Source organism: Pezoporus flaviventris, unplaced genomic scaffold, assembly GCF_033815535.1.
Source record: "Pezoporus flaviventris isolate CSIRO_AGI_PZ_B2104156 unplaced genomic scaffold, CSIRO_AGI_Pfla_v1 ptg000097l, whole genome shotgun sequence".
In the NCBI taxonomy this organism is placed as follows: Eukaryota; Metazoa; Chordata; class Aves; order Psittaciformes; family Psittacidae; genus Pezoporus; species Pezoporus flaviventris.
In genome coordinates, this window is record NW_026892645.1 from 5,940,382 (window position 1) to 5,967,488 (window position 27,107).

At 52.1% G+C, this 27,107-nt stretch overlaps 1 protein-coding gene and 1 long non-coding RNA gene across 6 annotated transcripts; one reads left to right on the top strand and one right to left on the bottom strand.

Annotated features, from left to right (window-relative positions):
• Positions 1 to 228: 228 nt before the first annotated feature.
• SH3GLB2 (SH3 domain containing GRB2 like, endophilin B2) lies at positions 229 to 25,913 on the top strand. Of its 5 annotated transcripts, XM_061477000.1 has the most exons (12): positions 229 to 453; positions 8,826 to 8,967; positions 9,209 to 9,337; positions 10,535 to 10,668; positions 11,110 to 11,202; positions 15,301 to 15,363; positions 19,558 to 19,581; positions 22,046 to 22,135; positions 22,625 to 22,725; positions 23,168 to 23,182; positions 23,752 to 24,019; positions 24,462 to 25,913. In XM_061477000.1, exons 1-12 carry the CDS (start codon positions 391 to 393, stop codon positions 24,567 to 24,569), a joined length of 1,230 nt encoding a protein of 409 aa, XP_061332984.1. In that variant the 5' UTR covers positions 229 to 390; the 3' UTR covers positions 24,570 to 25,913. The 5 variants fall into 5 exon arrangements, with proteins under 5 accessions (XP_061332984.1, XP_061332986.1, XP_061332985.1 ...); XM_061477002.1 differs by lacking the exon at positions 15,301 to 15,363; XM_061477001.1 differs by lacking the exon at positions 23,168 to 23,182 and having other exon boundaries at positions 230 to 453.
• On the bottom strand, positions 4,236 to 18,440 carry LOC133281436 (uncharacterized). Its single transcript, XR_009747512.1, has 3 exons — positions 18,384 to 18,440; positions 14,857 to 14,967; positions 4,236 to 5,275 (listed from the first exon to the last, which is right to left on the bottom strand). It is a non-coding gene; the product is annotated as an uncharacterized LOC133281436 (long non-coding RNA).
• Positions 25,914 to 27,107: the final 1,194 nt, after the last annotated feature.

Consider the following 27,107-nt stretch of genomic DNA (forward strand, 5'->3'; position numbering starts at 1 on the left):
GAGGATGAGTGCGGCTGAGCAGCGAGGGGAAGGGGCGGGGAGGCGGAGCCAACGCTCATTGGTCAGCGGATGACAGCTCCCACCCGCTACCGAGGCTCGGCTTAAAGGGGCCGCGGCCCCAGCCCGCTCCCCCGCCCGCTGAGGCGCTCCCAGGGGAAGCCAAGCACCATCAGGACCGCTCCGGTTCGGCTCTCCCGTCCAGCCGCGGTGCCGCCCGCCAGCCCGGCTGGATTAGCCCCGGGAGACCCCCCCCTCCGGTGACACGCAGCCCTTTTAAGAGTCCGCGGCGCGGCTCGAGGAGGGCATCGATCGGGGCTATAAAGGGCGGAGGCGCGGGGCCGCGGTGACAGCGGGGGCGCGGCGAAGGCGGCGGCGGGTCCCGGAGCCGCCATGGACTTCAACGTGAAGAAGCTGGCGTCGGACGCGGGGGTCTTCTTCTCCCGCGCCATGCAGGTGAGCGGGGTGGGCCGCAGCGCGTCGCCATGGCAACGGCGCCATGGGGCCCGGGGCTCCGGGCCTGCCCCAGCCGCAGCCCGGAGAGGCTGGGGAATGAGTAGGTCTGAGCCACAGCATCAGCAACAGCCACCATGAGCGGTGCTGCGTGACCGTGGGGCTGCTGCTGTGGTGAAGGTGGATGAGGAGAGCCCCAGAGAGGCTTCTGACCTGCGGGTTGTGGAGGGGACGTCGCTTTCTTAACGGTGGTTGTGCTTATGGTAAAGCTTATCCTGTAAAGAGCTGTTGTTGGCTGTGCCCGGGCCCTTTTGTAAGGGCGTGTGGCAGAGGTGGCCGTGAGGGGGTCTGCACCGCAGCCCCTCAGCAGGCAGCAGCTCCCAGGCCCTGCCCAAACACAGTGCTGTAAAGTGATAGGAAAGAGCTGCTGAGGTTGAGCAAGCAGTGTCTCAGTAGGGTGATGTGGCATCAGGCCTGGCCCTCACAAACACTGAGGGATGCAAAGACCCCCCCCTCCCGGAGCTGTGGAGTGAAGAAACAGGGCTATCCATGAGGAGCAAAGCAGAAAGTGATGAGATGTGGTGGCTGAGTCTGCTTCTTGGGCACAACTGGAAACCCGCTCCTGGCTGGGCAGGAGAGGAGAGAGATCAGTCAGAGCTGGTTGGGATCCTGCCTGCAAAGTGAACTCCCCCCGGTGCCTCTGGGACTGGGCCGTTCCTACGTGTTGTAGAAGACAAGGCTCTTGTGTGGGGGTTGATAAACAGAGCAGCGTTGTCTTGTTGCAAACCTTCTGCGTGGCGGAGTCATTCCGGCTCTTTTAGGAACCGATCTCCTGTAAACAGATATCACCTCCTGCGACCGTGCCAATGAGTCATATGTTATGAAAAAGAGAGAGATTAACTACAGGTGCAAAAGAAGGAGCAGATGGAAAGCTTTAAGATGCTGTTCTCATGCAAATGACCCTGGTTGCAGGGGAAAGAAAGAAATGATGGAAAGAAATCTCATGTTAAGCCTTATTGTAAATCTCTGATAAGTGGTTTTTAGCTTCAAGGCGTAGGAAGGAGACAGGCATGAGAACAGTGTCTGCACGCAGTGATTCCAGAGAAAGGAGGCGTTTATAAATAGTGGCTTCTGCCTGCGACACCTACTCCACATAATCTCGTATATGAATATTCATATGTCTCATTACAGTAGTAATTCCTTGGAACAAAACGGGCCCTGGGACTTGTGGACAGCAGTCAGGTGTTTGTGTGAGGAGGGGAGACTGCAAGGAAATGGTTACTGAGGCTGAAAAACACCTTCTGAAATGTAATGGGGGGGGGGGGGATTTGGCCTGTTTGGGCTGTCCCCATGGAGTCCTAGTGTGGGTGAGCACTGCCCTGTCTCCACCAAGAGCCACAAGTGACAGTTGGGGTCTGTGGCTGGCAGTAAGGACGGGGTTTGTAGCACTCTTCAGCACAGCAGGTCCTCCAGGAGGGGAATAAGCCCTGCCTAGAATAAGCTCCCTTTTCTGTAGCACTGGAGATGCTTTCTTCATCTCCAGGCATTTAACAAAGTGATGTTTTACTGGAACCGCAGCGACTGGGAGATAAATGGACTGGCCATTATGTGCTGTGCTGCTCAGACACCATTAGCTCCTGCTGTCTGGCTGAGATGTCTGACCAACACGCAAGAGCTGAACCCCAACTGAAGAAGGGCTTTAGTGTTGCTCAGCCAGGGGGAAGGGGTGCTCAGCATACCACTTCTGGGGTGGCTTCCCAAAAGCTGAGGGCAGGAGCAGTCCTGGTTTGAAACCTATCGAATACAACCTAATGTAGGTTCCAGATGAAGTATTTTGGGCTAGGCTTGACCTCTCTCAGGCCAAAACAATAACTCAGAAACCCACTGCTGCCTTTACATAGCTTTTCCTAGCTCAAGCAGCAGTTAGCAGGACACCTGCCTGAGGAGAAGCTGGGCAGCTTCCAGGGTGGGCAATCCTGTCCTCATCTCCAGCAGGAGCACGACAGAGGTGGCTGTGGCAAAAGCTGTGTGGTATGTCCCCAAAGCTGTATAAGCACTACCTTAGCAGGACTGTGTGTACAGCTCTCTGACCAGACAGTGTTCTGTGGGTATCATGGCATCTCTTATAATCTCCTTCAGAAAAGCAAAGCAGGGAGTAGAAGCTGGGGTGGGAAGGTGGTGGTCAGCTTTGCTACCCTGGGAGTAAGGAACAAGCTTAACAAGCTTCTAGGCTTGAGCAGCTGCAAGGATAAAGAGCTTTTGTAGGGCTTATCATCTTCCTTGAGGTTGTAACTGTACTGACACACCACCAGTCACAGCCATCAAGATGCATCCTCAGGTGGGATGCAGCACCTGCAGACAAACTTCAAACAGATCATTCTTCTCATCTTCACTGAAGAAGAATAAGGCCTTTCTGTTTGACCAGATGCACCTTCCAGTAATCAGTAAGTGGTCTGATCCCAAACCTCTGCAGGGGAAGCTGTGCCAACAGCTCCAGCTTCCCCACAGAACTGGCATCTCTCCTTCCAAAGGTAACACACTGGATGTCTCCGTTCTAGACAGGCTGCAAGCCAGGCTCTCTCCGGGCTGTCTGGAAATAATTGTAGGTGTCTGTCTTTTGTCATTTCTGATATAAATTGGCTCTGGGTGAAGTTGCCCAAGTGTGAGTACAGCTTTTGGGTGCTTATCCCACTGCTAATGTAATTACTACCAGCAGCTAGAGGTTGACTTATTCTATCTCGAAGCTCCTGCAGACAGACTCTCACATCTCCCTGAACTCTGGTGATAAAACAGACTTTAATATGTATAATAGACAAAATAGACTCTGTTTGCTGACCTTACGGGGGTTGATACCTTGGTTGCTGGAAATGTTAAGAGAGCAACAAGTGACTTAAGTAGAGGGGTTTGAAGGCAAGAGGTACAAGACAGAGCGTGTTTCCATTTGGAACACACCTATGAGTCTGTGAGGGTAGTTGTAATGGGTCTGGCTGAGATGGAGTTAACTTCCCCATAGCAGCTCTCATAGTACTGTGTGTTGGTAGCTAGGAGGGTGTTGATAACAGCAGTGTTTTGGCTACAGCTGAGGAGTGCTAGCACAGCATCAAGGCTGCCTCTCCAACATTCCCCCTCACCAATAGCCTGGGGGTAGACAAGATCCTGGGGAAGGGCATAGCCAGAACAGCAGACCCCAGCTAACCAAAGGGATATTCCATACCCTATGATGTCTGCTCAGCAATCAAAGCTAAGAGAAAGGAGGAGCATTGGTTATTTATGATGTGTGTCTTCTGGAGCAACTGCCCTGTGTCCCAGGAAGTGGCCAGACATGGCCTGTTGGTGGGAAGTAGACGATCAGATCTCTTGTTTTCCTTTGCTTCTGCACATGACCTTTGCTTTTGCTTTACCAAACTCCCTTTTATCTTGATATATGAGGGGTTTTCCCATCTTCTTTTCTTCCCCCCTGCCCTGCTGAGGAGGTGAGTGACAGAGCAGCATGGTAGGCACCTGGAATCCAGAGAAAGTAAACCCACCACAGCAGTATCTTTTTCCTCTTCTAAATGTCTTGCTCATGAGTTAAAGCAAGCTGGCCTGTTTACAGCTTCCTTCTGTCCTCTAGCACAGTTTCACTTGGCTCACAGCCTAGCTCTCCTGACTCCTGGTGACCAAAGACTTGAAGCGTGCCCTGTATCCTGTCCAGAGCTGCTGAAATTCAGGTAGTTTTTAGATGCTGACTGAGCAGCTGTGGCTTCTGTACAAGGCGGGAGGTAGATTTGCCTCAACTGATTCTGTCATGCCTCTGATCACCCAAAGAACAAATGTTACCATAGCCTGAGCATTTTGAACTGTTTGGGGGCTTCAGAAAATCCAACAGCCCAGGTCTAGTGGCAGATGAAGGAAACTCTTCCTGGTTTAAGACTCCTGGTCCTGGTTTGATCTTTGTGATGTAAGGTGGAAAATCGTAAGTGATGTCCACCTGGAACATTACTAAGGACCCTGCAAGTGGTACAAGGGCCTGAACTCTGCCACCAGATTCTCTGCAAGGGGGCTGCAGCTACCCTGGCAGAGGTCACATACAGCCTGGGCCAGCTGGAGGGGACAGGGATGCAAAAATCACACAAGCTTAGAAGAGATACAAGTCGATTTGTGCTGCATTGTGCAAAGCAGCTGTGGTGTTGGCATAGCTCAGTGGGAGCACTGGGGTTTTAGTGCACTCACTTTTATGGGGCTTTTAGCAAAGAAAACAATTCATGTGCTGTTCTACAGCCTGACCTTGATGGCTTTAAGTCACTAGGGCTATAGGCAGAGCCTTTTTGATGCTGTAGCTACAGAGGGACCCATCCTGCTCAACTCTACTTGCTGACCCTCCTGATGTGCCACTAGTGTCTCTACCAGCTCTCTTAGGAAAAGGGGAGGTGTGAATGCAGGCAGCTGCCCTAACTGCAGCCCAGCACAGTCTTGTTTCTCTTGGGGCTGTCACCCAAGTGCTGCTCAGCCTGCTTGCCCCCATGGGCCTAGATAATGCATCCAGCATTCCTGCTGGCCAGCCAAGCCTCCCAGAGGAAACCCAACCTTTGGCTGAATTATTGATGCCCTGGAATGCAGCACTTCTCTTCCTGGAGAGCCAGAGTGGCACTTGACAAAAGGCTGCTCTGCATTATTAATCATGTCACCAGCTTCCCTGCAGAGCCGTGGGGCTGGTGCTCAGCTGGGTCAGCTGCAGGGACGCTTCCTGCAGGGCAGGATCACTGGAGCCTCTCAGCACTGGCATGTGATCCCAGGATGCAGATCCTGGAACCGGTTCAGGGCAGGGCTGATGATCTGTCAGGTTCTGGAAAACAAATGTAGTAGTTCTGCTACGGCAGGACGGAGGAGCTCAGTGTTCTCCCCAGACGTTGCAGTTGGATATGCTCTGCCTGCCTCTCTCCCAGGTGGATATGCACCAAGTCAACCGGATAAAACCAAATAACACCCCCATTTGTAGCAGTCTGGAGTATTCAGTGCTGCAAAAGACAGCAATGCCTTTAGGAAAACACTTTTAATCTTTCTACAGTCAGGAGGCTGAGCATGTGGGAGATCAGTTCACCTCTGCTCCTGCACCTCTTGGCCTCACAGTGAAATCTTGTGTCTGTTCAATGGGAAGGAAAACAATGAAATCTCTGTAAGTGTTATGAAAACAAATTCCTGGGAATAAAAATCCTTCATGGGGGAGTTCTGCTGGAAGTGTTTGAGTAGCCAGACTTCATAAACTGCTGCTGTTCTTCCCTGCTTTGCACTGAGAGCACTGACTTGGGCAGCTGGTTAAGAGGGGATCAGCAGCTGAGACCTGTTGCTATCTGAAAGCTCAGATCCCCACTTGCATCAGACAAGAACCAGCTCATAACAAGGTGGTGTGACTTACCTGTCATCTCCTTTGCTGGCCGTGTTTTCATGAGACCTTTCATCTGTTCTCACTGCACACTGCTCCTGCAAAAGGTGGTCCTGCTCTCCCCTGCACCTGATGCTGTATCCCCAGTAGTGCTGTGAAGTTGGGTGAGTTCCCTGGTCCGTCACATTTGTCACATTTGAGGCCAAGTTGAGCTGGATCAGTGGCTTCCTGTGCACAGACGAGAAGGCAGAAGTGTGCTGCAGGGGAGGAATAGAGCACCCTCTGCAGCAGCCTGCAGTGAGAGGTACCAACTGCCCCAGGCTGTGCAGGACTCTGCAGCATAGCTGATTCCTGGGCAGGGGTCACAGAGAGACACCAAGGGAATTAAGTATAAATGGAGTAACAGCCTCCCATGCCCTTGCACCCACTTCATGACATTCAAGCGCTGCTTTCCTCCAGCTGAGAGAGCCTGAATAAGAGACTGTTTTCTGGCCTGACCCTTTGGAGCCACAGGCTGTGGCTGAGCCTCTGCCCATCCTCCCCTTCTGGCATAGCCCCCGGGCTTGCAGTGATTGTGGTGCATGTCCTCAGCACTGCAAGACAAACACGTTTATTGCCTATCTTGAGATAAGAACTGAGTTTGACTCCTGGCTGCTCCCTGGCCAAGTGCTGTGCAAGTTGTTCCACTGCACTGGGTGAAGGGGTAGGTTACACGAAAGAGCTGCAAAGGGCATTGGTGCTTGGAGATGCTGCTTGGGAACAGAGCAAAGGACCCCAGAGTTGGAGCGATTCAAGAGGCTGGCAGTAGCAGTGGGGATGCTGGAGGGTTTCAGCAGTGATCTGACTGCAGCAATGCTGTAAGAAGCTGACTAAATTCAGCTGATAAGAAACTAGGTTTAGGTTTGACAGCTCCAGGGCAGATGCTGATGCAGGATGCTGCTGAACTGCAGGAATAAGAGCTGGACTTGAAAGTGAGATGAGATCTGAAAAAGCTGTCTGGGAAAGGGGGACAAGAGAGACTGTTATGCTTGCATCAAAGAGTTATAGCTCTTAAACAGATGACTCGAGAATTGATGCCAAATACCTGGGAAGCCCCAGTTTGCTGTATGGCAGTGACTCAGCCCAGCCTGGCAGAGTCGGAAAACAGCCCTGGGCTTCCAACAGCGACAGAGGAAGAGAGCCCCAGCCGCTCACACATGTCTGATAGCCCTCAAAGACAATCGCAGACATTAGGTACAATGCAGCACAAACACCCTCTCACCTTGAATCTGCTTTTAGCCACGTCCAGCAATAGCCAGGGGGGCAAGACTGAGCTGAAATTAAGTGCTAGTAACCAGGGGCTACTGATGCTGAGGAAGTGAGCAGTAAAGCGATGCCTGATCATGGATGGCTGCGACTCCTCCAGCCCCGTTGGGCTGCAGGAGGGAGTGTGACTGTCCTTGCACTTCACTGTGTGTCACCACAGACATCTGGCAAAGCAGTTCAGTGGCTCTAGCTCGAATCTCACCCAAACAGGTCACTGTGTAAACATACCTGCAGGGCTTGTGTATCTCTGACATCTAGGAACATTTGCACAGGGCTGGTAACAGGACTCCTAAGGGCTGGTTGCCTGCCTCCCGTGCTGGTTCTGGGCTTGCTCCTTATCTCACTTTGTTCCCAGCATTGTACTGGATGTGAACTGGGCTGTTGGGCAGCCAGAGCTTGGCAGAAAGCCATTCAGGAGAGGCAGCAGCCACCAGACTGAAACCCGGTGAAGAGGGCATCTCCTCTGAGCTGTGGGATAAGGGAGGGGAGAGAAGGTACAAGTGGAAGCTCAGGCAGGAGTTGTATTTCATCTATGTTTCTCTTGGCACCCGAGTCTACCAGATATTTTATAGTATCACATCCTGGTAACTCAACAGTGGTAGCAGAAGCCAGCAATAAGGGCTAAAAGGACAACTGCAACCTCAGCTGTCCATAGGGATCTTTTGGGATGATCCAACAAGATGCTGGTTCTGTCAAAAACAGGAAATTAAGCTTAGAAACACACTGAGGTTGGCAACTTCACTGAAAGGAGAAAGTGGAAAGTGGGGCTGGGATGAGAGGGAACGGGCGCTTCTCTCAAACATCCCCCAAGGAAGCAATGGGAGGGTGTCCAGGCCGTCTGATGCTGCACCTCCAGACAGACCAACCCGCTTGTGTCAGATGTTACTGCCCAGGATAAGAACACTGAAGCCTTGGACAGCCTGCTTCTCCCTGCTGTTGAATTTAAACTCAAAAGGAATCACAGAGGGAGGGAGGGAGAATCCAAGCGCTGAGAGAAGCCAGACACTGTTCTATTCCTCTCGGTACCCTGCTTCAGAGCATGTCCTAGAGGAAGAGTCACTTGCTAGAAGTATTGTCTAAATCCTGAGTTTGAGCCTCTTTAAAGGTCGGATGCTGAGGTGGCAGCTCACTGCCAGCAAGGCAGGAGGAGAGCTGGGATGCAGTGCTCCGACCCTCTCAGTGTGATGGCTGTTAGAAGGCACTCACAAGCCCTGTAACAAAACCAGGGTGTACATGCTTGTCCAATAAGATGAGAAGAAAGCTCAGCTCCCAAGGTGGTAGTGGCATCCCCAATCCTGCTGGGTTTGCAGGACATAGAGCTGGTTAGGAGGAGGTGAAGGGAGATGACACCTTCCCTTACATGAAGGATGTCTGTTGCTCTTCTGCATGCGGTTCTTCTCATTTAAATGGATTCCTCACAACTAGAGTATTTTTGTACCAGAGCTTATTAAAAGTTACTGATTCTGGAGCACCTCTCAAACCTGCACTCTGTTTTTATCTAAGTCCTTGTTCCACTCTTGGGCAAAATTTGTTCTCTTCCCATGAAAGAGGCCTAGGAACAAAGAATGACACCTTGAAGGCCTTTTAGCTCTACTCTAAGATAAACACATGAGACACAAGAAGCTTCAGTGTCTCTTAATAGTCCTGTAGCACACTGCTAGTTTGCTTTAGTAGAACAGACCTTCTAACAACTGCCTCCTTCTTGCAGTTTACTGAAGAAAAGCTGGGTCAGGCTGAGAAGACTGAACTAGATGCCCACTTTGAAAACCTTATGGCCAGGGCAGACTGCACGAAGAACTGGACAGAGAAGATCTTGCGTCAGACTGAAGTTCTGTTACAGCCAAACCTTAGTAAGTTTAGTTTCTTTTAATGCTTGAAGGACAACTACCACTTGCAGGTGTTAAAGACATGCCCTCTAGCAGAGAGCCCTGTTGCATTGAGTTTGGGCGGGTTGGAAGGGACACCTTCTCCTGGTGCTTGCTATCCAGTGCATTACTGAGGCTTGCATGGGGTGGGCTACCCTGAACGCCAGCTCCAGGGGTCCCTCCTTCATCCTCCATCCTGTAACCACCAGTGGTATCCTCATTCCAGGTGCCAGAGTAGAGGAATTCCTCTATGAGAAGCTTGACCGGAAGGTGCCTTCCCGGGTCACCAACGGGGAGCTGCTGGCACAGTACATGACAGAAGCAGCTAATGACTTTGGGCCAGGGACACCTTATGGTAAGTCAGCCCTGGGAATCCATCCCTTCCTGAGGGAGCATCCCCTTGACTGTTTTGGGTTAAGACACCTGCAGCATGCTTCTTGAAGAGGGCACAGTGGCCTGCTCTCCCCTGCGGCAACCTGCCTGTTAGTGTCAAAGCTGAAGCCAGAGAAGGGTCTTCTCTAGCACAGAAGCAAACAGCCTATCTGGAGTAGGAAGTCAAGACTTACTCCACAGCAAAGCATGCTCCATGCTGTGTGGGGAAAGGGATCTCCCCATTCTCAATACTCAAGTCTGGCAGAGATAGCAAAGAAATAAAGACACATGGATCCAGGGTAGGTAATGGAACTGTTTACAGAACCCAACAATTCTGTGCTATTTCTGTGGCTTTCTAAACCAGCCTGGACAGAGAATTGCAGTGAATGGCTTTGGCTTTGAGCAGTTTAAGCATACTTGATCTAAGGTGGTATCCAGTTGCAGAGTTTCTATAGGCTCTGAACAGGAGAACCAGCCTTTAACTGTGTCCTGCAAGTGGAGTGTGGAAATCTTTCTCTAGCAGAAAGAGAACAGGAAAACAGACTTGAAAAGGTTGGTGCTTGTCTACAAGGCTCAACAAGCCCCTTCCCGACCACACAGAGCACCTTTCTGCTCTTAAATCCTAACAGTTGCCCCTTTCTGGAGGCATTTGGTACCTCTTTGAGCAGCAGACATGCACAGAAGGTCTTACCTTCCGTCTGTCCTTGCCTCTGCCATGAGCTTTGTTACTGCTCTCCAGATCAATAGCTGTTCAATAGCCAGTCCTGTTGCAGGCAGACCAGCTGTAACTGCACCTACGGCCAGCACTGCCTCATTAACTCATTCTTTCTGCTCTGGTGCTTTTTAATTTGCTGCTCTGTTCCTGGGCCTCTTTTATGAGGCAAACAGCATTCACTGTGTGCATGCAGGTGGAGCAGTAAAAGGACATCAGTGGAGTAAGTGCCTCAGCAGATAGATAACATCAAAGCTGCCTTGCAAGCAGCTGAGAAGAGGCCTCAAGCTAAAAGCAGACTGTAGACAGGGCTGAAGCTGGTGTGGTACAGGCATGGTCACCTTGCCCAGGCAGGATACACAGCGCCTTTGACCCCCAGCGCTGGAACCTGGTGGCTTTAGATGAGTTGGCTGAAGCCAACACAATGTTAATGGATTCTCATGGAGTTGAGGTCTCCTGTTATTGCAGGGAAGACCTTGATAAAAGTTGGAGAGACTCAAAGGCGCTTAGGTGCAGCAGAACGAGACTTCATCCAGTCTGCATCCATCAACTTCCTGACCCCGCTGCGCAACTTCCTGGAAGGGGACTGGCGAACCATAACTGTAAGTGTGGCAGCAGGAAAGGTTTCACCTCACTGGACATGAGAAAGGTGGGGGGAGAGGGAAACAGCACTGGAAGAATTCTCTTTCCCTATAAGAAAGGAGTTTCTACCTCTCCCCTGAAAGAATGCAAGGATGGAGGAATACCAGTGCTGGATCTCCTCAGGGTTCCCTCTGTGGCAGGGAAGGGTTGCCAGTTGTGTGCATGAGGAAGGTAGTTCCTTTCCTGACTCCTGCACCTTAGTGCTGCCCTATTCCCAGAAAGCAAGCCTGTATCCCTGGCAGCCAGGCTCAGAACCCCTGCTAATGAGATGAACATAGCAGATGCTTCTTTCTCTCTAGCATTTTTTAGAAGGAAACAGATCTGATTCCTACATGTTACCTTGTCCCCTTCCTTCCCAAAAAGTCCTGGGTCTGCTCTTACCCATTTTCTATGTCTTCCAGAAAGAGAGGAGGACCCTGCAGAACTGCCGCCTGGACCTGGATGCCTGCAAGGCCAGGTTGAAGAAAGCCAAAGCTGCCGAGGCCAAAGCAGCGGTAACTGTCTCCCTCCTTCCCCTCTCTGTCCTTCTTGCCCAGGGTTTGGCTCACATGGACAAAATTAGGCTGCTCCATCGTGTCCTGGCTCTGCAGGCATGGGAGGGCAAGGAATTCCTTGTCTAGTGCACAAGGGAATTGTGAGCAGGAGCCACGGACCCGTCCATAGATGTCCTCCCTTGGGGGAGCTGCTGAAACATATAGTTGTGAGCTTCCAGAGTCTGGAAAGTTCTACGTGACACTTTTCTGCCTCCTGACTGATAGTGGTTGCTGGATGATTTGTGCTAGTAACTAAGGGCTGCATCTTCTGAGGACTAAGTTTCCCTGAGGAATCTTAAAGCAAGCCAAGAGAGTGCTGAGCTGGGAAGTGTGCAAGGGAAGCACCTGCTGAGGTGCAGTCCCAGCACCAGTGTGCTGAGGTGCAGTCCCAGTGTGAAAGCAGTCCCAGGCTTTCACACAAGTTAGGATTCTGCCAACTCAGTCTTCCCCAGGCAGGAGTGCTGCAGGAGCCTGTAAGGCATGGCCAGGGGTCAGACTGGCCACCAAGTGGTCCTTCCCTCAACCTCTGCATTTAGTTCATTGTGCTGTTGAGTTCCGGGCTAGTCCTGTCCTCTCCCTTTGGGGAGACCATGGCAAGTAAACTACCAAAGGTGCCAGGTCAGAGCAGTGCAGAAGGGGCTGGTAAATCAGTTAGTGCCACTGTCCACAGGCCTGAGTAATGGGGACAAGCACTTCAAAGTGCCTGTCTGAGGCTGACACCACCTCAGGGTGTTCCTGGGCCTAAAGCATCTCCTAAGCTTGGCTCTTCCTGGGCAGGGGCGGTGTAGAGGAGGCAGAGAGGATGTAGCTGGGCACTGCTGGGTTCCCTGGAGGACCCTGTTGAAGCAGACTGCCATCCCGTAGTGCTCTGGCTGTTGGCACAAGGACATGCCAAGTTCTGCTTCTAGCCTGGGGCCAGGAGCTCAGCTACCAAAGGTGCAATCAGAGTAGGCTGGAATCCTTGTCAGTCAGTCTCTGGGATAGCAGCCTAGGAGCCCTGCCATGAATCTGTTTTGTAGCCATCTGCTCAGCTGGGCCTCTGCCCTTGCAGCTCCCTGCGTGACCAGTTCCCAGGTGTTTTCCCCTTTCTCCAGCCCTAACTGCATACGTGCCATATGGGGAAGCTGTGCTAAGCTCAGCAGCCTCCCTGAGCAGGTCTAACAGAGTGCTTAGGCCTGTGTGGGGAAAACCCTGAACAAAGCTTTGGGTGAATAAAAGTCATAGCTGCCCTTTTAAAAGAAGAAAAGCTTCCTCTCATCAGTCAGGTCACTCAGATACATTGAAGTTAACTTCAGGGATCGCAGATTCCCCTCTGAAGTGCCCCCAGTCTCAGTGGGAAGTGGTGGCCATTGCTTTATCTTAAGCTCAAATCAGAGCAGGAATTCAGATACCTCCTGTGCTTCCTCCATTTTCACCCTCTTTGCTTCCTACATGAAGTGATCCCAAGGCCTCTCACTTGCACCCAGACCCTTGGGTGAAGGACTTCTCTGTCTGGAAAAGAAAAGCCTGGTTTCCCACTGGACCTGCAGGGCTGGGTGCCCCAAGCAGGATCAGAGTCACTCCAGGCTTTCCAAGGTGTTTCAGCCACTCTGCTTTGAAACAGAGATCACACAACAGAAGATAACCTCAGCTGCTGTTGTGGGCACCCATCTCCTACCCAGCCTAGCTTAAATGTGGGGTCCCTGGCTGCTTCACTTAACTGCTAGAGGACAAGACACAGGTAGAAGCTCCCAACAAAGCAGGGGACAACTGCTGCCTCTGCTCCAGACACATTAACTCATCATTAGAGCACAAGAGTTCCCTGTGACACACCTGGAATCCCATGCCCCACCTCTCCATCCAAACTGGCCTCAAGTAGGGCACCTCTCCCAGCTCACCACTCTCTTCCTGCTCTTCCCCTCTGCAGTGCAAACTTGTGTTCCTACAGCTTCTGTGTCGTGACTGACCCTCCACGTGTGCCGCTGCCCAGGCCTGTGAGCTGCTGTGTGGGTGTCTGGGCTTGTGCATTTCCCTCAGACTTTGTGCTTTGTCCTTCCTGTTGATGCTGTTTTGTTCACTAACCTTTTTGTTTTGTTTCTTTGTGATTTGCTCAGTGTGAGGGAGATGTGAGTATTGACTGTGCTAACAGTGCTGTGATGGGTTGGTTTTCTTTGCCACCTCTCATTGTCTCTTTCCTATTTTAAATGAAAATTCCTATCTCCCTTGTCTCATTGGGACTGGCCCTGGAGCATGTACTGAGTGTGGTCAGGGCTGTGGCTGCCTGGGGAGGATGCTCCAGAAAGATGGGAGCATCCGTCAGCTGCTTGCAGCCCCTCTGGAGCATGCACTGGTTCCATCACCACTGCTTGCAAGCAATGCTCAAGAGAGGCAGAGGCTCCCACTCAGGCTCCTCTGGCTGCAAGCAGAGGAGGTTGGGTTGGGTGGCAGCTCCCTTTCCTGGAAGGGAGGCAGCCAGAGACAATGACAGGCAGGTTGAACTGGTTGTGGTGCTATTCTGTCCTCCTGGCTCTAGGGCTCTGCCCTTTTTCCCCATTACAAGAGTGAAAGGGGGAGGGAGGTGGATCCCTTTTGACCACTGCTTGCAAATAAAACTTCTCCATGCACAGGCGTGCAAGAGCAGCTTGCCTCCTTCATCCCATGTGCTGTGACTAGTTGTGGGACTCCCTGGAGACCAGGGAATGGGAGGAGATGGCTCTTAACCTTAAAAGATAAAGCCTAAGAAGCTATTCCTGTGAAAGATCTCTTCTCCCCACAGGGAGGAGTCAAGCCTAGTTGCTGTGCTGGCCTCAGATCTCACTGGTACATTTTTCTCCCTGTATTCAGGTTTGACTTGTAACAGGAGTCCTCCTTATTCCTTCCTCCAGCCATCCCCAAACCTTCTAGATGGTTTACAGAAGCTCTCTTCTTGTGGGGACTGCCCGAGTGCTCTGCCACCCACTGCTCACTCATCCCAGCAAGCTGCTTGGGGCCCAGCAAACCGGGTCAGCGGGTATAAGTAGATGTGGGTGAGCTGCAAAGAGATTAACCTGGCAGAGGAAACATGGGGCCTGAGAGGATTAAAACATAGCTGAGTTACAGCTGGATTGTGTGCCAGCCTCACAGCCCAACCACTGCAGGTAAAGGCTGCCCAAGGAAGATACCCTGATCCATAGAACCAGTGCCATGGTCCTGACGTAAGCTAGCTTGCTGGCTTATCTTTTTGGGTATTGCTACAGCCAAAGGCCATCCTAGGAGGAGGCCTAGCCTTAGCTTAGCTGAATAGAGACCACGTTATGTGCTGGTTAGTGAGCCCACACATACGTGCAAGTGGACTGGATCCCTTACATTTCCAATGAGAAAAACTTCCAGAGTGCTTAAGTCTTCTTGCCCCAGGGCAGAGGTTTAGCTATGGAGAGGGTGGCTTGAAGGTTTTCTGACCTCTGAGATGAAAACTCTTACACTACCTTTGGCAACAGCAAGGCTTTGGCCTAGATCTGCTTTGGCTAAGCCATGCCCCTTACTGAAAACAGATCTGTTAGGAAGAAACATGCCCAGAAGCTTGGGGAGAGTAAGAACGAGATGTTTGTTTAACAGGCACTGTGGAAAGGGTGCTCTGGTGCTAGTAAACATGCTCACCTTAAGGATAGGGCCCTCCACAGGGACACTTTTAGGTCAGTGGGTGGGAAGCATGGGGAAGGAAGGTCCTGCCCACTGGACTGAGCCAAGATGACATGAGCAGCCTGCTGGCTGCAAGGGAAGGGGAAACGCATCTGAGATTGTGCTGTTTCATGTCCACTCCAACTGGCTGCTGTACAAGCTGTAAATGCAGGCAGAGTTTTAACCGTAGAAATACCTGCTGGTTGAGTGACTGCATGAGCCAGTCCACCTCCTCTTGCACAAGCCTGGCTTCCACACACCACTGCCCAGACTGCTGGGAGACCTCCCTCTTCCATCCATAAGAATTTGAGCTAAGTTCCCAGCACAGACAGGAGAAAGATGCTGGTCCCTTCTGTCATCCGTTGCCCAAGTGACTCCTGTGGCCTCCTGTGACTTGTACATGAAACTCTATTCCCCCATTAGGCTGTGCCTGACTTTCAGGAGACTAGACCTCGTAATTACGTTCTCTCCGCCAGCGCCTCAGCGGTAAGATTGCCTCCCCATAGATGTTGCCTCTCCAACCTCTTCCTGCCCCTCTCTCCACCTGACTTACAAATCAGACCCAGTGCTCTGCTGTTTTCAACATTTTAATGTGACATGGGCTGCCCAGGCTTCCTCTGACTCCACCTGAAGGATGCACATCACCCCCGGAGGGGTGCATGGTCAGGGCCTGGCACTTTGGCTCCTTGGTTTGCTTTCCAGTTTCTCTGCCAATCCTTTCCTATGTTTCTGGTGGGGATATTCTGACTTTTTTTTTATTGCTAGTACAGAAATTGAAAGGAAAAAACTCAAAGGTGAGCCTTTCTGGGTGGCTCCAGCTGTACACCGGCAATGTACATGCTTGACATCCTGATCAGTACTCGGAGGCTTTGTATTTGGTCAAGAGAAGCAAAGGTGGAGGAATCTCTCTGCCACCCATCGTGTCAGAAACACAGTCTGACAGTTTGGACTTGCCTATTCTGCATAGAGAGATCATTTTTTTCCTTTCATCTTGGGGCCTGTCTGTTGGTGGCTGTTCTGCAGGCAGATGCTCTGGGGGTGGGGAACAGCCCATTGCATCCCTACTGTGTTGCACTGAGTGGTTGTGGTCAAGCAATTGACTTTCCGTGCTGTGTTCATGCCTCCCCATTGCACAATGTCACATTGCTCCTTAAAATGTTGAAAACTGATCATCTTGCTTCCTAAACAGCATTCATAACTACACTGATGCCTGGTCATAGACTAATCTGGGAGTGGAAGGGCTGGGAAGTGGGATCTATAGGGAAAAAAAGGATAGCCCAGCCTTCTACAAACAAAAACACCATGGAAACAAGTTGGGTTTAGTTAATGGGAAACTCTTCCCATTTGAAGAAAGAGGTAGGTCTGAGCTGATAGCATCAGTGTTAGCTCCCAGGGGGATCTGACCTGACCTTCTCGGAGAGTGATGCTGGGATCAGAAATAGCTTTGCACTGTAGCTGGAAAACTATTTCCATAGTAACAGGCTCAATGATGGGATTCCTTAGGAAGAAGCTGGTACTGGTGATGCTGTAGTAATTGCTCAGCTTTTATCTACTACAGCAACTAGCAGTGAGCCTGCGGTGCTGCCTTCCCCCTTGGAAAGGTTTGTTCCAAGGACAGCACGAGAATGGACTAAAACTGACCTCCAGGAGAACTGGAGGAGAGAAACTGGGCTTTCCTGCCTCTGAATAGCTCTGATTGGACCAGGGGATCCTCATCATTCCCAGAGGCTTTCTAAAGCAGACCTGAAGGCAGGCATTTGCATAATACGACTCAGCACCTTGCAGAGCACCCAGATGCTCAGCTGAACATGTCTAGCCCTCACCACACTGTGAGCTGGTCTGCTTTTGCTGTACTGCAAAGCTGTTCTGGGGAGCAGATGCCAAGTACAGTAACACAACAGGAGTAGATTTTGTGGGGGTTCTTAGACCATAGGTGTCTACCCTGCCACATCTGTGCCCAGTTCAGTGGTCCCCCTTCAGAGCTCTGCTAGAGAAGCTCTGACAGCAGCAGTGATGATACAGGACAGCTAGAGCAGGGCTCCAGGAGACAGGCTTGCTCTAGGTGAGCAGCTAGCACTGACCTTCATCACGGTTGATGGTTGCAGAGCAAGGCCTCGCACCAGGAAATCTGCTGTGGTCCTTGTGGCTTCCATACCATCTGTTTCAGAGGTTGCAGTTGGTGGTTATTGCAGCCTGGAATAACAGTTGGCATCTCTAGTTAGGAAACGTGCTGAGCCCAGGCTGGTCCCCAGCTCCATGCAGGCAGCACCGCTGTGCAAGCAGCTCTCTCATCCCAGCACTCACCCCAAGGGGTCAGGCACCGTGAAGGTAGGAGCTCTTCATACTCTTGCTCTGCTTCTCTTCCAGGCCAGAGTCCTTGTGCTGCTTTAGTCTCGGTGTGTACTGGCAGTATAGAGCAGTGGTTGCTGCTCAGCTTGCTGCTGAGCACTGCTCCTTTCTGGAGGAGGGGATGGCTTCCTATGCCCAGGTAACAACTTTGTCTCAGAGGAGCAGCTGGGTCAGCTCTCTCCTGGACCATATGCCCTCTACAGAGCATTGATTGGGATTCTAAAGTGATGTTTGGTTTTGGAGAGCTGGATAACATGGTGCTTTTGCTTCTTCCCCTTCCATAACAGGAGGGATTTAGATGGAATTAGATCCATCTACAGACAAGCACCTCCCTTGTTTGTATGTGTTGGGGGCTGAGGAGCCATTTCTCCTCTCTCCCACACTGACCTTTTGAATTTGTATATGGTTTACATGGGCAGCATGAGCCTCAATATCCCTTTCTCTCAGACCCTGCCACTTGCCATGTGCTATGCTCCTAGGAGTGATTCCAAGAACAACACATTGAGTTCCTTAAAGAGGGTTCCTCTGGCTTGAGCTGGGGTGGAGGAAGAGGGGTGCAGATCATGACCTTTTCTACTCCCTGGGCTGCTTGGGCCACACAGTGCCTTAGTCCAGGGACAGAGCTGGGTAAAGCTGCCCCAGAGCAGCACAGGAGCAGGGCTGGAGATCACACAGCAAGGCTAATAGAAGAGAAACAAATCGAGCTACAAATTCAGTGGTTACTGCAGGGATTAAATGGGCCTGAAATGGCCTCAGTACCATCCTCAGCCTCTAAGTAGGCAGACCTGTAGCTGGAGTGAATGGTTCCCATTGCCCCTGTAGCAAACCTTGCTCCAAAAACACAAGGATGTGCCTGTAGAGGCCTTGTGCCAGAGCAGCACTTCAAGCTAGGACCTGCCTACAGAGATCTCCCCACCATCTGCCTTCCAGAGCCTTTAGCCTGAGAAGGGGAAGGAGTTTATGTCCCCATGACTGGGATTGCCCAGGTACTATTTAAACCAGCTCTCAATTTGCAGTAACAAAACATCCTCCTAAAGCTCAGAGCAAACACCCAGCCTCAGAGCACCGAGTGCTCCACAGAGAAACCCTGGGATCACAAGGGGACCAGCCAAAAGAATTCTACTCTGGTAAGAGGAGATGCCACTCAGGGTACATACCATGGAACAGGAGCTAACAGCAAGCTGATGAACCCCATATAACATCTTCCTGCTTCATCAGCACAGGCAGCTCCTCCTTATATTGGCTGGTGAAGTCTTCTCGTCACCTGGGGCTACCACAGCCCACCTGAGGCAGCTGATGGTGAGCAAACCTCTACAGGGTTCAGCTGGGAGACCTTGGGTTTACACAGATCATGTTCCCCCTCTGACACCACAGCATCCACTACAAGGCTCCCACGTGCCTGCATTGCATTTCAGCCATGACATGGTGAACATCCCTGATGTGCAAAGGTGACGTGAGAGGGTGAAGCTGAGGTCCTCAGAGGCCATCACCCCCGGCCTCACTGATGGAGGTGTTGCTGCTGTGCTCCCAGTTGATCCAGGGTGATTCGTGTCGCCAGAGCTGAGGGAGTAGTTGTGTGCCGAGGACCTCTGGGAAGGATCAATGTGTTTTTCTACCTCTTCTCTCCCTTTCCCATTGCTGCACGTGACTTTTGTTGTCAATTGTTTCATGTCCTGGAGCCAGATCCCAGCAAGCAGCTGGCAGTGTTGTGCTGCCCCAAACGTGCCCCCATGGGTGACGAGGGGAGGAGGGAGTAGCGTGATGTTGTGCCTGTCTCAAAGGCAGCATCCTGCTGCTTCTTCCTCCTTGCTGTACCTAAACACTCCTGTTGGTAGCACAGACTTGGCTGGATTGTGATCCCGTTAACCTCAGCTCTCTGGACCAGTGGGTGAGGAACGCTGGCCTCTGCCTGCCTTGAGCTCATGGCATCTCCCAGGCCCTATCCATGGGCTTGCCTCTCACAATCCTAAAGGAAGGGCTGTCCTCAACACCAACCCCTGCAGGCTGCAGCAAAATTGCTCTTCAGAGGACTCTGCTGCTTGGTCCTCCTGGAGCCCTCTGAGAGCAGCTGCTGTAACAGCCCTGGCAGGGAGCATCATGTGCTGGCTCTGGTGGTGTGGACTTGCTCCCCCATCATAAAACTGAGCTCGGGGATGCAGGAGTGAGGGGAGGGGGCATCAATGTGGCAGCTGCTGCTGGGTGAAGGGCGAGCTTGTCTTGGAGTTGGCTTCCTGTGTCCACGGAGCATCCTTCCCCATTGGTGTTAATGCCGAGTGCTTCCTGACGTCTCCAACACTGATCTCCTTTCCTGTTGCTCTGTGGCCCCTACAGCTTTGGAGTGACGAGGTGGAAAAAGTAAGTACCCAGCTGAACTTGTGCTCAAAGCTTCCGGGGGTGATGCTGGCGTTCAGGGGTGGGGGTGCTGTGGACTCCTTCCCTGCACGCAGGCAGGGGAGGATCAGTGGGATGTTCCTGTCATCAGCCCCATCCTGGTCCTGCAGCCCTATGCTTCAGTGCAGCAGTGACTTGGGAAGAGCCTGCCCTGCGGGCTGGTGGCTGTACCTGCTGTGAGAGGCAGTCTTGGGTGTGTGTTTGTGTGTGAGAAAAGGCAGCTCTGAGGACCCTGCACGGATGTCACAGAGCAGAGGTGCTGTGCTGTGCTGTGACTCAGCTCTGCTCTGGTGGAAAAGGCCCTGCCTGCTCCAGTTTTGCATGTGCCATGCATTAGCCTCTAGTAGCCCCTTGCCTGCTTGTTCTGGGGTCCCAGCAGGAGCTCTGAGCAGAGCTGAAGCCAGGACAGAGGGTTCCCATGAGCAGCCCCAGCTGCCAAAGGGAGCAGTTCTGTCAGGAGGGCAGGGGGGAGGTTTGGAGCCTGTTGTGGGTTGTTTCTGCCTGGGTGAGCTGTGCTTACCCTTCTGAGCGGAGCCATGGGGGCAGAGTCCCAGCTCTTGTGTTCTGGGCTCTGCATGGGCAGTGAGACTTGTCCATGAAGATGGATGGAGGGCTGCTAGTGGCCTGGAGACCAGGGTGAGCTCTGTGTGCAGCTCCAGCATGGTATGGAGCTTCCAGAGCCACCTTCTGGGATCCCATTGCCTTTCATACCTCAAACACCCCTGACTGATGGTGGCCTGAAGCCTGAGCTGTGAGGTGGTAGATGGCACGTTCCTGCATGCTGTGCATGACAGCAACCCCAGCTCATCTGTACTTTAAATCCTTCAGTCTCTCAAACAAACAAGTTGATTGCAGTCAGCTCTAGGCATGAAGGCTCTGTTCCTCCATCTGTCCTGGCTGGATAGACCAATGTCAGTAAGCTTCAATGTTCTCCATGTCTTGGAGAAGCACAAGGCTGTGACCTCCCAGGCCACAGACCACCGCTGCCTTTATAGGAAACTACGTCCTGCAACTGCTCAGAGCTGGCAGGAAGAGGGTCACATCCAGGCAGTGCCAAGTGGAGCTGGGTCTGCCTGACACAAGTTTCAGATAGCAATGCTGCCACTGAAGTCAGGAATCTCTTGGTGCTTAGGAAGGCATTGCACTGGTATTGCACTGGTATCGCCCTGGCATTCCCCGGTACATTCCCCTTTCTCCTTTAAATAATCCCTTTCATACAGAGGATGCAAGAAAATAGATCAGTTGTAGCTTAAAATAGACAAATCTGATTAAAAAGCTGTGAAAGCATTTCTTTGTTCTCACTTAGCTGTACACTGGTAGCGCTGCTGACAGATGAGGGATGCAATGGGCAGCAGCAGCTCCTCCAGCTTGCCCTGCTGAGAAGGCTGGGTCTCCTGTGGGGTGCCCAGCGATGGGGCCACTGCTCTGAGAGCACCAGCCTGGCTGCATTAGCCCTCTGGGGTCCATTCCAGACTGGCTGCTTCTTCCAGTAAGCTGTGGCTGAGTGACCATCACTTCTGTGCTTGGGTCACTGCACACATTGAGGGGGACCTGGCCTGCTCCACTTGGTGTTAAGGAGCAATGCAATGCTAGAGAGAACGCTGCCTGCTTGCCACCCCTTGCCCTCTGGCAGCAGGAGGAGAGAGCAGGCACCAGAGCTCCTGATGGCTCCAGGACTTCTGGAGCTCTTCTCTTTGCAAGGCTTCACCTGGGTGTTCTGGCACTGCAGAGCTGCCCTAGGGTAAATATGCTGTTTGGTGATGGGAGACAGAGGTTCTGTCCGGTACAGTCTCTGGGATCAATCTGTCTTTGAATTCCCAATGTCTGCTGCATAGCTGCCTTCAGTTAACCATTGTTCAGTTCCTCCTAGCTCAGAATAAGTAACTAGCTTCAAAGGAGAGCCTTGGGTAGCGGTTGGATTGGGAAGTTCATCTCCATTGCAGAGGGATCTAGTAACAGCAATTTGGTAAATGCTCCCTGGCCTCAGCTCCCTGCTCTGTGGTGATCAAGAGGATACCAGCAAAAGCTGCACCTTCCTGTGCCTGTAGGCTTAGAAAGAGGGGCTTAAAAGCACAGGTGCTGGCATGGGACTGGCTTTCCACATACCTCAGCATTAACAAAGCCCCTCCATCTTCATGTTCTAGTCTTATGGGAGTAGGAGCTTCCTGGGTGCATCAGTCTTGAGATGCACTGATCCAATGCAGGATCAAGCAGGAATCAAGTCAAAGCCCAGCCAGAGGCTCCTGGGATCCTCACCCAGGTCATGAGGCTGGGTGCCAGAGGTGCAGGTGGGCCCTGCTGAGCCAGCAGCACGCTTGTCTCAGTGCAAAGGGGGGTTGGAGAAGGAGGAGGTGGCTGCTCCCCTCTGGAAGGGGCAGAACAGGGCCCTTGCCTCGTGCTGTCCTGAGCACCCTGTCCTGTTTTGCAGGCCGAGCACGAGCTGAGGCTCACACAGACCGAGTTTGATCGCCAGGCAGAGGTGACACGGCTGCTGCTGGAGGGGATCAGCAGCACGCACGTGAGTAACTGCAGGGGGATGGAGACTACGGGGACTCTTGGCTCCTTTCTAGAAGGATGCCATGAGGGTCATGGAGCCCTGCACTGGGAGCAGAGGTACAAGAGGTCCTAAGTTTGGATGCTACCTCCTCGTAAGAGCTGGAATGCTCGAGCTAGAAACACAATGAAGCAGGCACAGGCAGTGCCTCTGTGGCATCTGTGGGCCTCAAAATGCTTCCAAGCCAGAAAAACCTTGTTGTTATGTCTCTAGAGCTGTGAATCAGGCACAGGGACATGGCTGGAGTGCCAGGAGCAGCCTCCTCTCCGAGGTCACCCCCGTGCCTATGCGACATTCCCAAGTTTAACAGATTAGTGTATTCAAGCAAACCAAGTCACTCGGTTAAATAGTGGCCTGCACAAGTCTGCTTGCCTTGGGGTAGGCGGTAGCTGCAGGAAGAGAGTCCCTGTGCCTGGCAACCAGACTCACAGCCCAAACTCCTTCTCCCTCCAGGTGAATCATCTTCGCTGTCTCCACGAGTTTGTGGAGTCTCAGACCAACTACTATGCTCAGTGCTACCAGTACATGCTGGACCTGCAGAAGCAACTGGGCAGGTGAGACAAGAAATGGCTCTTACTTCTCTGAGGGTTACCCCCAGCTCTGGCCTCCTTCCCCATCTCACATCACAGAAGTTATAAGCTCCCTCCAAGCTCCCCCAGAGCTTCTGAGCACACGGATTGGAGGCCAGCCCTGGCAGTACCGCATCTAGAGCAGACTTTGCCATTGGATTCATGTGGGGTTTGTGCATTCATCTCTCATGGTGGCTTGGAGAGTCTGAACATCCTTCCTCTAAATTAGTTAGATCACATGGGAGCACATTCCTGTTGCCAAGCAGCAAGCCTGAGCATGCTCAGCTGCAGCAGGAGCTGCACATCCCATGGGCACAGCAGGGATGTTTTGTCTGTTACCTGTCTCATCAGCCTGACCCAGGAGGGGCTGTTGTTGCCTCTGTGTGATCACTCACTACTCCCATTCCATTCTTTTCCATGCTGGCAGCTCCAAAGGAGAAATGTAAGTACGATGTTGCACACAATGACCTCTAAGAGCTCTCCACCTCAGCCTTCGCCTTATTGCAAAGGCCAGAGCTGCATTCCCTTAGTGCAGAGTGGGTAAATGAGATCAGTGAGACTGAGCTCCATCGTTGACTCTCTCCAGAGAGCCCAGAAAGCCTGGAGCTTCCAGCTGTGGCATCCAGTTTAACAGCAACAGTGACTGTCCCTTTCCTGAAGGACAAGCAGACTAAACAGATAACACAGAGCATGTGAGAGCAGGGCAAGGACACAGCACCATGGAGCCAGTAAAACAGGCACAGAGCCCAGACCATGCTTTAGTGCCACGCTTCAGTCTCATACTCTGCGGGTTGGGTGCCAGCACTGGCATCAACATAAGCAAATAGATTATCTGTTGCATGGCCTCAGCACCTGAGAAGTGCATTTCCCCCCTCGAAGGGCAGCATGCACGCACTGCAGGTGTTGGGTGAAGCTCTTGAGCATCACCTCTGCACTGTAACCACTGAAAGCAGCTCTTTCTTGGCTCCTCATCCTGCAGCCTCACTGAACTCTCTTCTTCTCCTGTGTAAGATTTTCAGGCACGTTCGTAGGCAATGCAGAATCCACCTCTCCTCCCGCAGCCGCTGCTTCTCCTCCGGCTGCTGCTGCTGCTGCCACCCTCCCTGCTGTGCCTACCATCCCCGTTGTGCCCACCATTGTCGGGGTGCCCAGTGCCGTGGCAGAGGGGGTGCTGAACCCAAATGAAGTCAAGCCTCCAGCGAGCGGCACACGGAAAGCCAGAGTCCTCTATGACTATGAAGCAGCCGACAGCACCGAGCTGGCGCTCCTTGCAGATGAGGTTCGTAACTTCCCTTTGGGTTCAGTGTTGCTGTAGCTATTTAACAGCCCCTTTGTGTGCTCAGCATGGTCTTGGTTACTTTTCCTGCCCCTAAGCCCCATTTGATGGGACTATTAATAGCCTCGATAGTCTTGATCCGCTGATTTGCAGTGAGCTTGTGCTCATGGCTGTCTGCTACTGAAGAACATCACCTCAGTAACTCCTTTATTCCTATTGGAGTCCAGCTGCAGCCAGCTAACCAAATAGCCCAATACTCAGTATCTTCACTGTCACCCTCAAATGCAGCTTCCTTACCTGAGAGCTGCCAATAGCTCCAGGGAAGGGGCACTGGTGCCTGCTGAATGAGCTTCAGGAATTGCTCTTCTTTCAGCATCCACCTGGCTGAACTCCTCAGCTCTCTCAGCAGGCTCAGGTCCTGTCTAACGCTGTCTTCTCTCCCCAGATGATCACTGTGTACAGCCTGCCAGGCATGGATCCAGACTGGCTCATAGGGGAAAGAGGGAACCAGAAAGGGAAAGTTCCTGTCACTTACTTGGAACTGTTAAGTTAAATGTTTCCAGGAAGAAGAATGTACAAGCAGAATGCACCCCTCATCTCCTGGCACTCCTAATGCGGACTTCTTCATCCGAGACCATTGCTCTCTTCAGGGTCGATGCTCCATTGCTAGTATGGGAATTGTGGGAAAGGAGTGGTAGAACTGTTACAGTAAGGTTTTGGGAAGGGGCTGGTGGCACCCAGGACTGGATTCATTCACTACCAGTGCAGCTGCTTTGGGGTTAGTCTTGATGGTGCAAGATTCCTTGATCACTTGTTTCTTTTCCTGCCCTACCCCAGTGTCATTTATCATAGTGGCTTTCCCAGGGCCAGCAAGCTGTAACCCTCAGCTCATGGAGTTTAAGTTACACTTCCCTTGTGCCTGGTGTGGGTTTAGTGCCTGTCTGCCCCTCCTGTCCTCCCTCTTCAGCAGTAGAATTCCCCAAGTCAAACCATCAAGCATTCCAGTGGGAAGTGTCCCACACCAAGCCCCCAATGGTCCTAGCTCTTAAGGCAAGAAAGCTGAATTTAAGAGCCCATTAAACCCACCCCCCTTGCTCATGAGTGGGAGAACAGGATCACGAGGCTCTCCAAGAGCTGTGCTTACCGTCGTGGTGCCTGATGGCTTCCATCTAGAACTGGCCAATGGAGCTGGGAGTTTCCTTGTGAAGACCAGCCTAATAACATAGGGCCTGTATGGCAGACATCAAACCTCAGTGCAAGGGGCCGTGCATCTTGCTTGCATTTCCTCTGAGAAACTGCTCACAGATTGCAAAGAGTTTACAAGCCTTTTTACAAGCTTTGCTCCCTGTGCTGATTGTCCAGGCTTTTCTTTCAGTGCATCTGGTCCAGGCATGTTTTAGCCTGACTTTATTTCCCCCTGGATCACTGGTTTCAGTAACGCTTTCCCTCCCATCGCAGCAGTGAACAGACTTGGTGTATCCTAGGGCAGAAAGGGACAGTCCCACTTGCTGTTATCTCCAACCACGAGCTGCTCTTGGCCATACACACAGTAACCAAGCCAGGCTGCCCGTGGTGGTTTAGCTCCAAGGGAGTGCTCAGGTGTGTATGCCTTTTAATCCTATAATGAGCTTTTGTGCTAGAGCTCACCTGCAGGACTCCTGCCGCTGTGTATCTGGTTTTCCACTCAAGCTGGATGGAAGAGACTCTCACCTGCACCAAGCTCTCTGTTCACAGCCCTCCCCTCGGTGTGACAGAACTCACTTTGCTTGTTTATTGACTTTTGCACTTTCCCCAATGGTATCGTGACCACTCTGATGTAACAGGGCACTGAGCACCTCTTGGGGCGGGGGGGCTCACGGGTTTCAGCACTTATTTGCCAATAAACAACCTGCCTGAGCTCCTGCCTCAGTGTCTGCTGCGGGCTCAGGCCTGGCCCTGCTCTCCAAGCAAGGGATGCAAGGGTGGGAGCAGTGCCCTTCCGCTACCCCAGCCTTGGGAGCTGCTCGTCCTTCCTGTCCCAGCTGGAACTCTCCCCACGTGCCTCAGCGTTGCTCATGCCTTGTAGTTCCCTTCCCAGATGACACAGCTCCGTTGTTCAACGCTCCTCCTTAACCTGAAGCAGAACCAGAGCAGCGGCACGGCTTTATGTGCTGCGAGACTGGAAATGCTCTTCTAGGTCGAACAGGCTTTGGTGGTGCTATGGAAACCAGCTCAAACATCCCAAAGCCTTGTCCCTAGCACCCAGCTTGGAAAGAACTCCTGGGAAAAGCAGCTGTTGAAGTGCCCTGCAGTGCAGCAGTGGTGTTCAGGCTTCCCAGGTAAGCTCAGATGGAAGGAAGTTTCATTTACATTTACATTTATATTTACATTCCATTTACAATTTACACTTAGCTTGTACAACTTTGTTAGTTTTACAATTGCCCTGATTACAGCTGCCACAGCTCTGCCCTTTTAGAGCTCTACCCCTGCCTGTTCCCCTTCCAGCTTCCAGTGTCTGTGCCTTTCCCTTAGGCCAGTGACATCCCCCTTTCCCTGTTACTCATCTCGTTGGGTTGTTGAAGAGGAGGAACAGTTGAAACCAGCTTCAGCTCAATGATGCAGGAAACGGTGTCTCTTCCCTCAGAACAGCCAGTGGGAATGCTGCTCCTGGCACCAGCACTCCCTTCCCTCTCCATTAGCAAAGAGCACATCTGTGCCTACTCCTAACTGGCTCCCTACAACAAGCTTACACTCTCGTGCTGCTCATTGCAGTTCAGGGTGAGCCGCCCTTGGCCAAAGGCTGTTCCATGCCCCTCTGTGGCTGTGGGGCAGTAAAGGTACAACTCAAGGCTGAACTGCTGCTGTCTGAAGGGAAGCTACAGCTCTAAAACACAGCTGTAACCAACAGCATCCACTGCTCTTTGTCATCTGGCACCAAGGGCCAGCCTTAAACTCTCACTCTAGTGCCCTAAGCAACACTGAAGTTGCTTATGTGTCCTGGATTCCAGCTTTACTTCCACTCCCCATAGCCTGGCACCAGTTTGCCACCTCCTCTGCTCTGTTCTTCACCTTCAAACCTCCACATTCACACTGGGAGCTCCCCTGTGGCAGA

What these genes read in the sequence shown, in the direction of transcription:
- SH3GLB2 (XM_061477000.1), top strand. Translation starts at nt 391, where the DNA reads ATGGACTTCAACGTGAAGAAGCTGGCGTCGGACGCGGGGGTCTTCTTC. An exon ending in TCTTCTCCCGCGCCATGCAG is followed by an intron (nt 454 to 8,825) that starts GTGAGCGGGGTG and finishes TCCTTCTTGCAG; the next exon opens with TTTACTGAAGAAAAGCTGGG. An exon ending in TGGCGCTCCTTGCAGATGAG is followed by an intron (nt 24,020 to 24,461) that starts GTTCGTAACTTC and finishes TTCTCTCCCCAG; the next exon opens with ATGATCACTGTGTACAGCCT.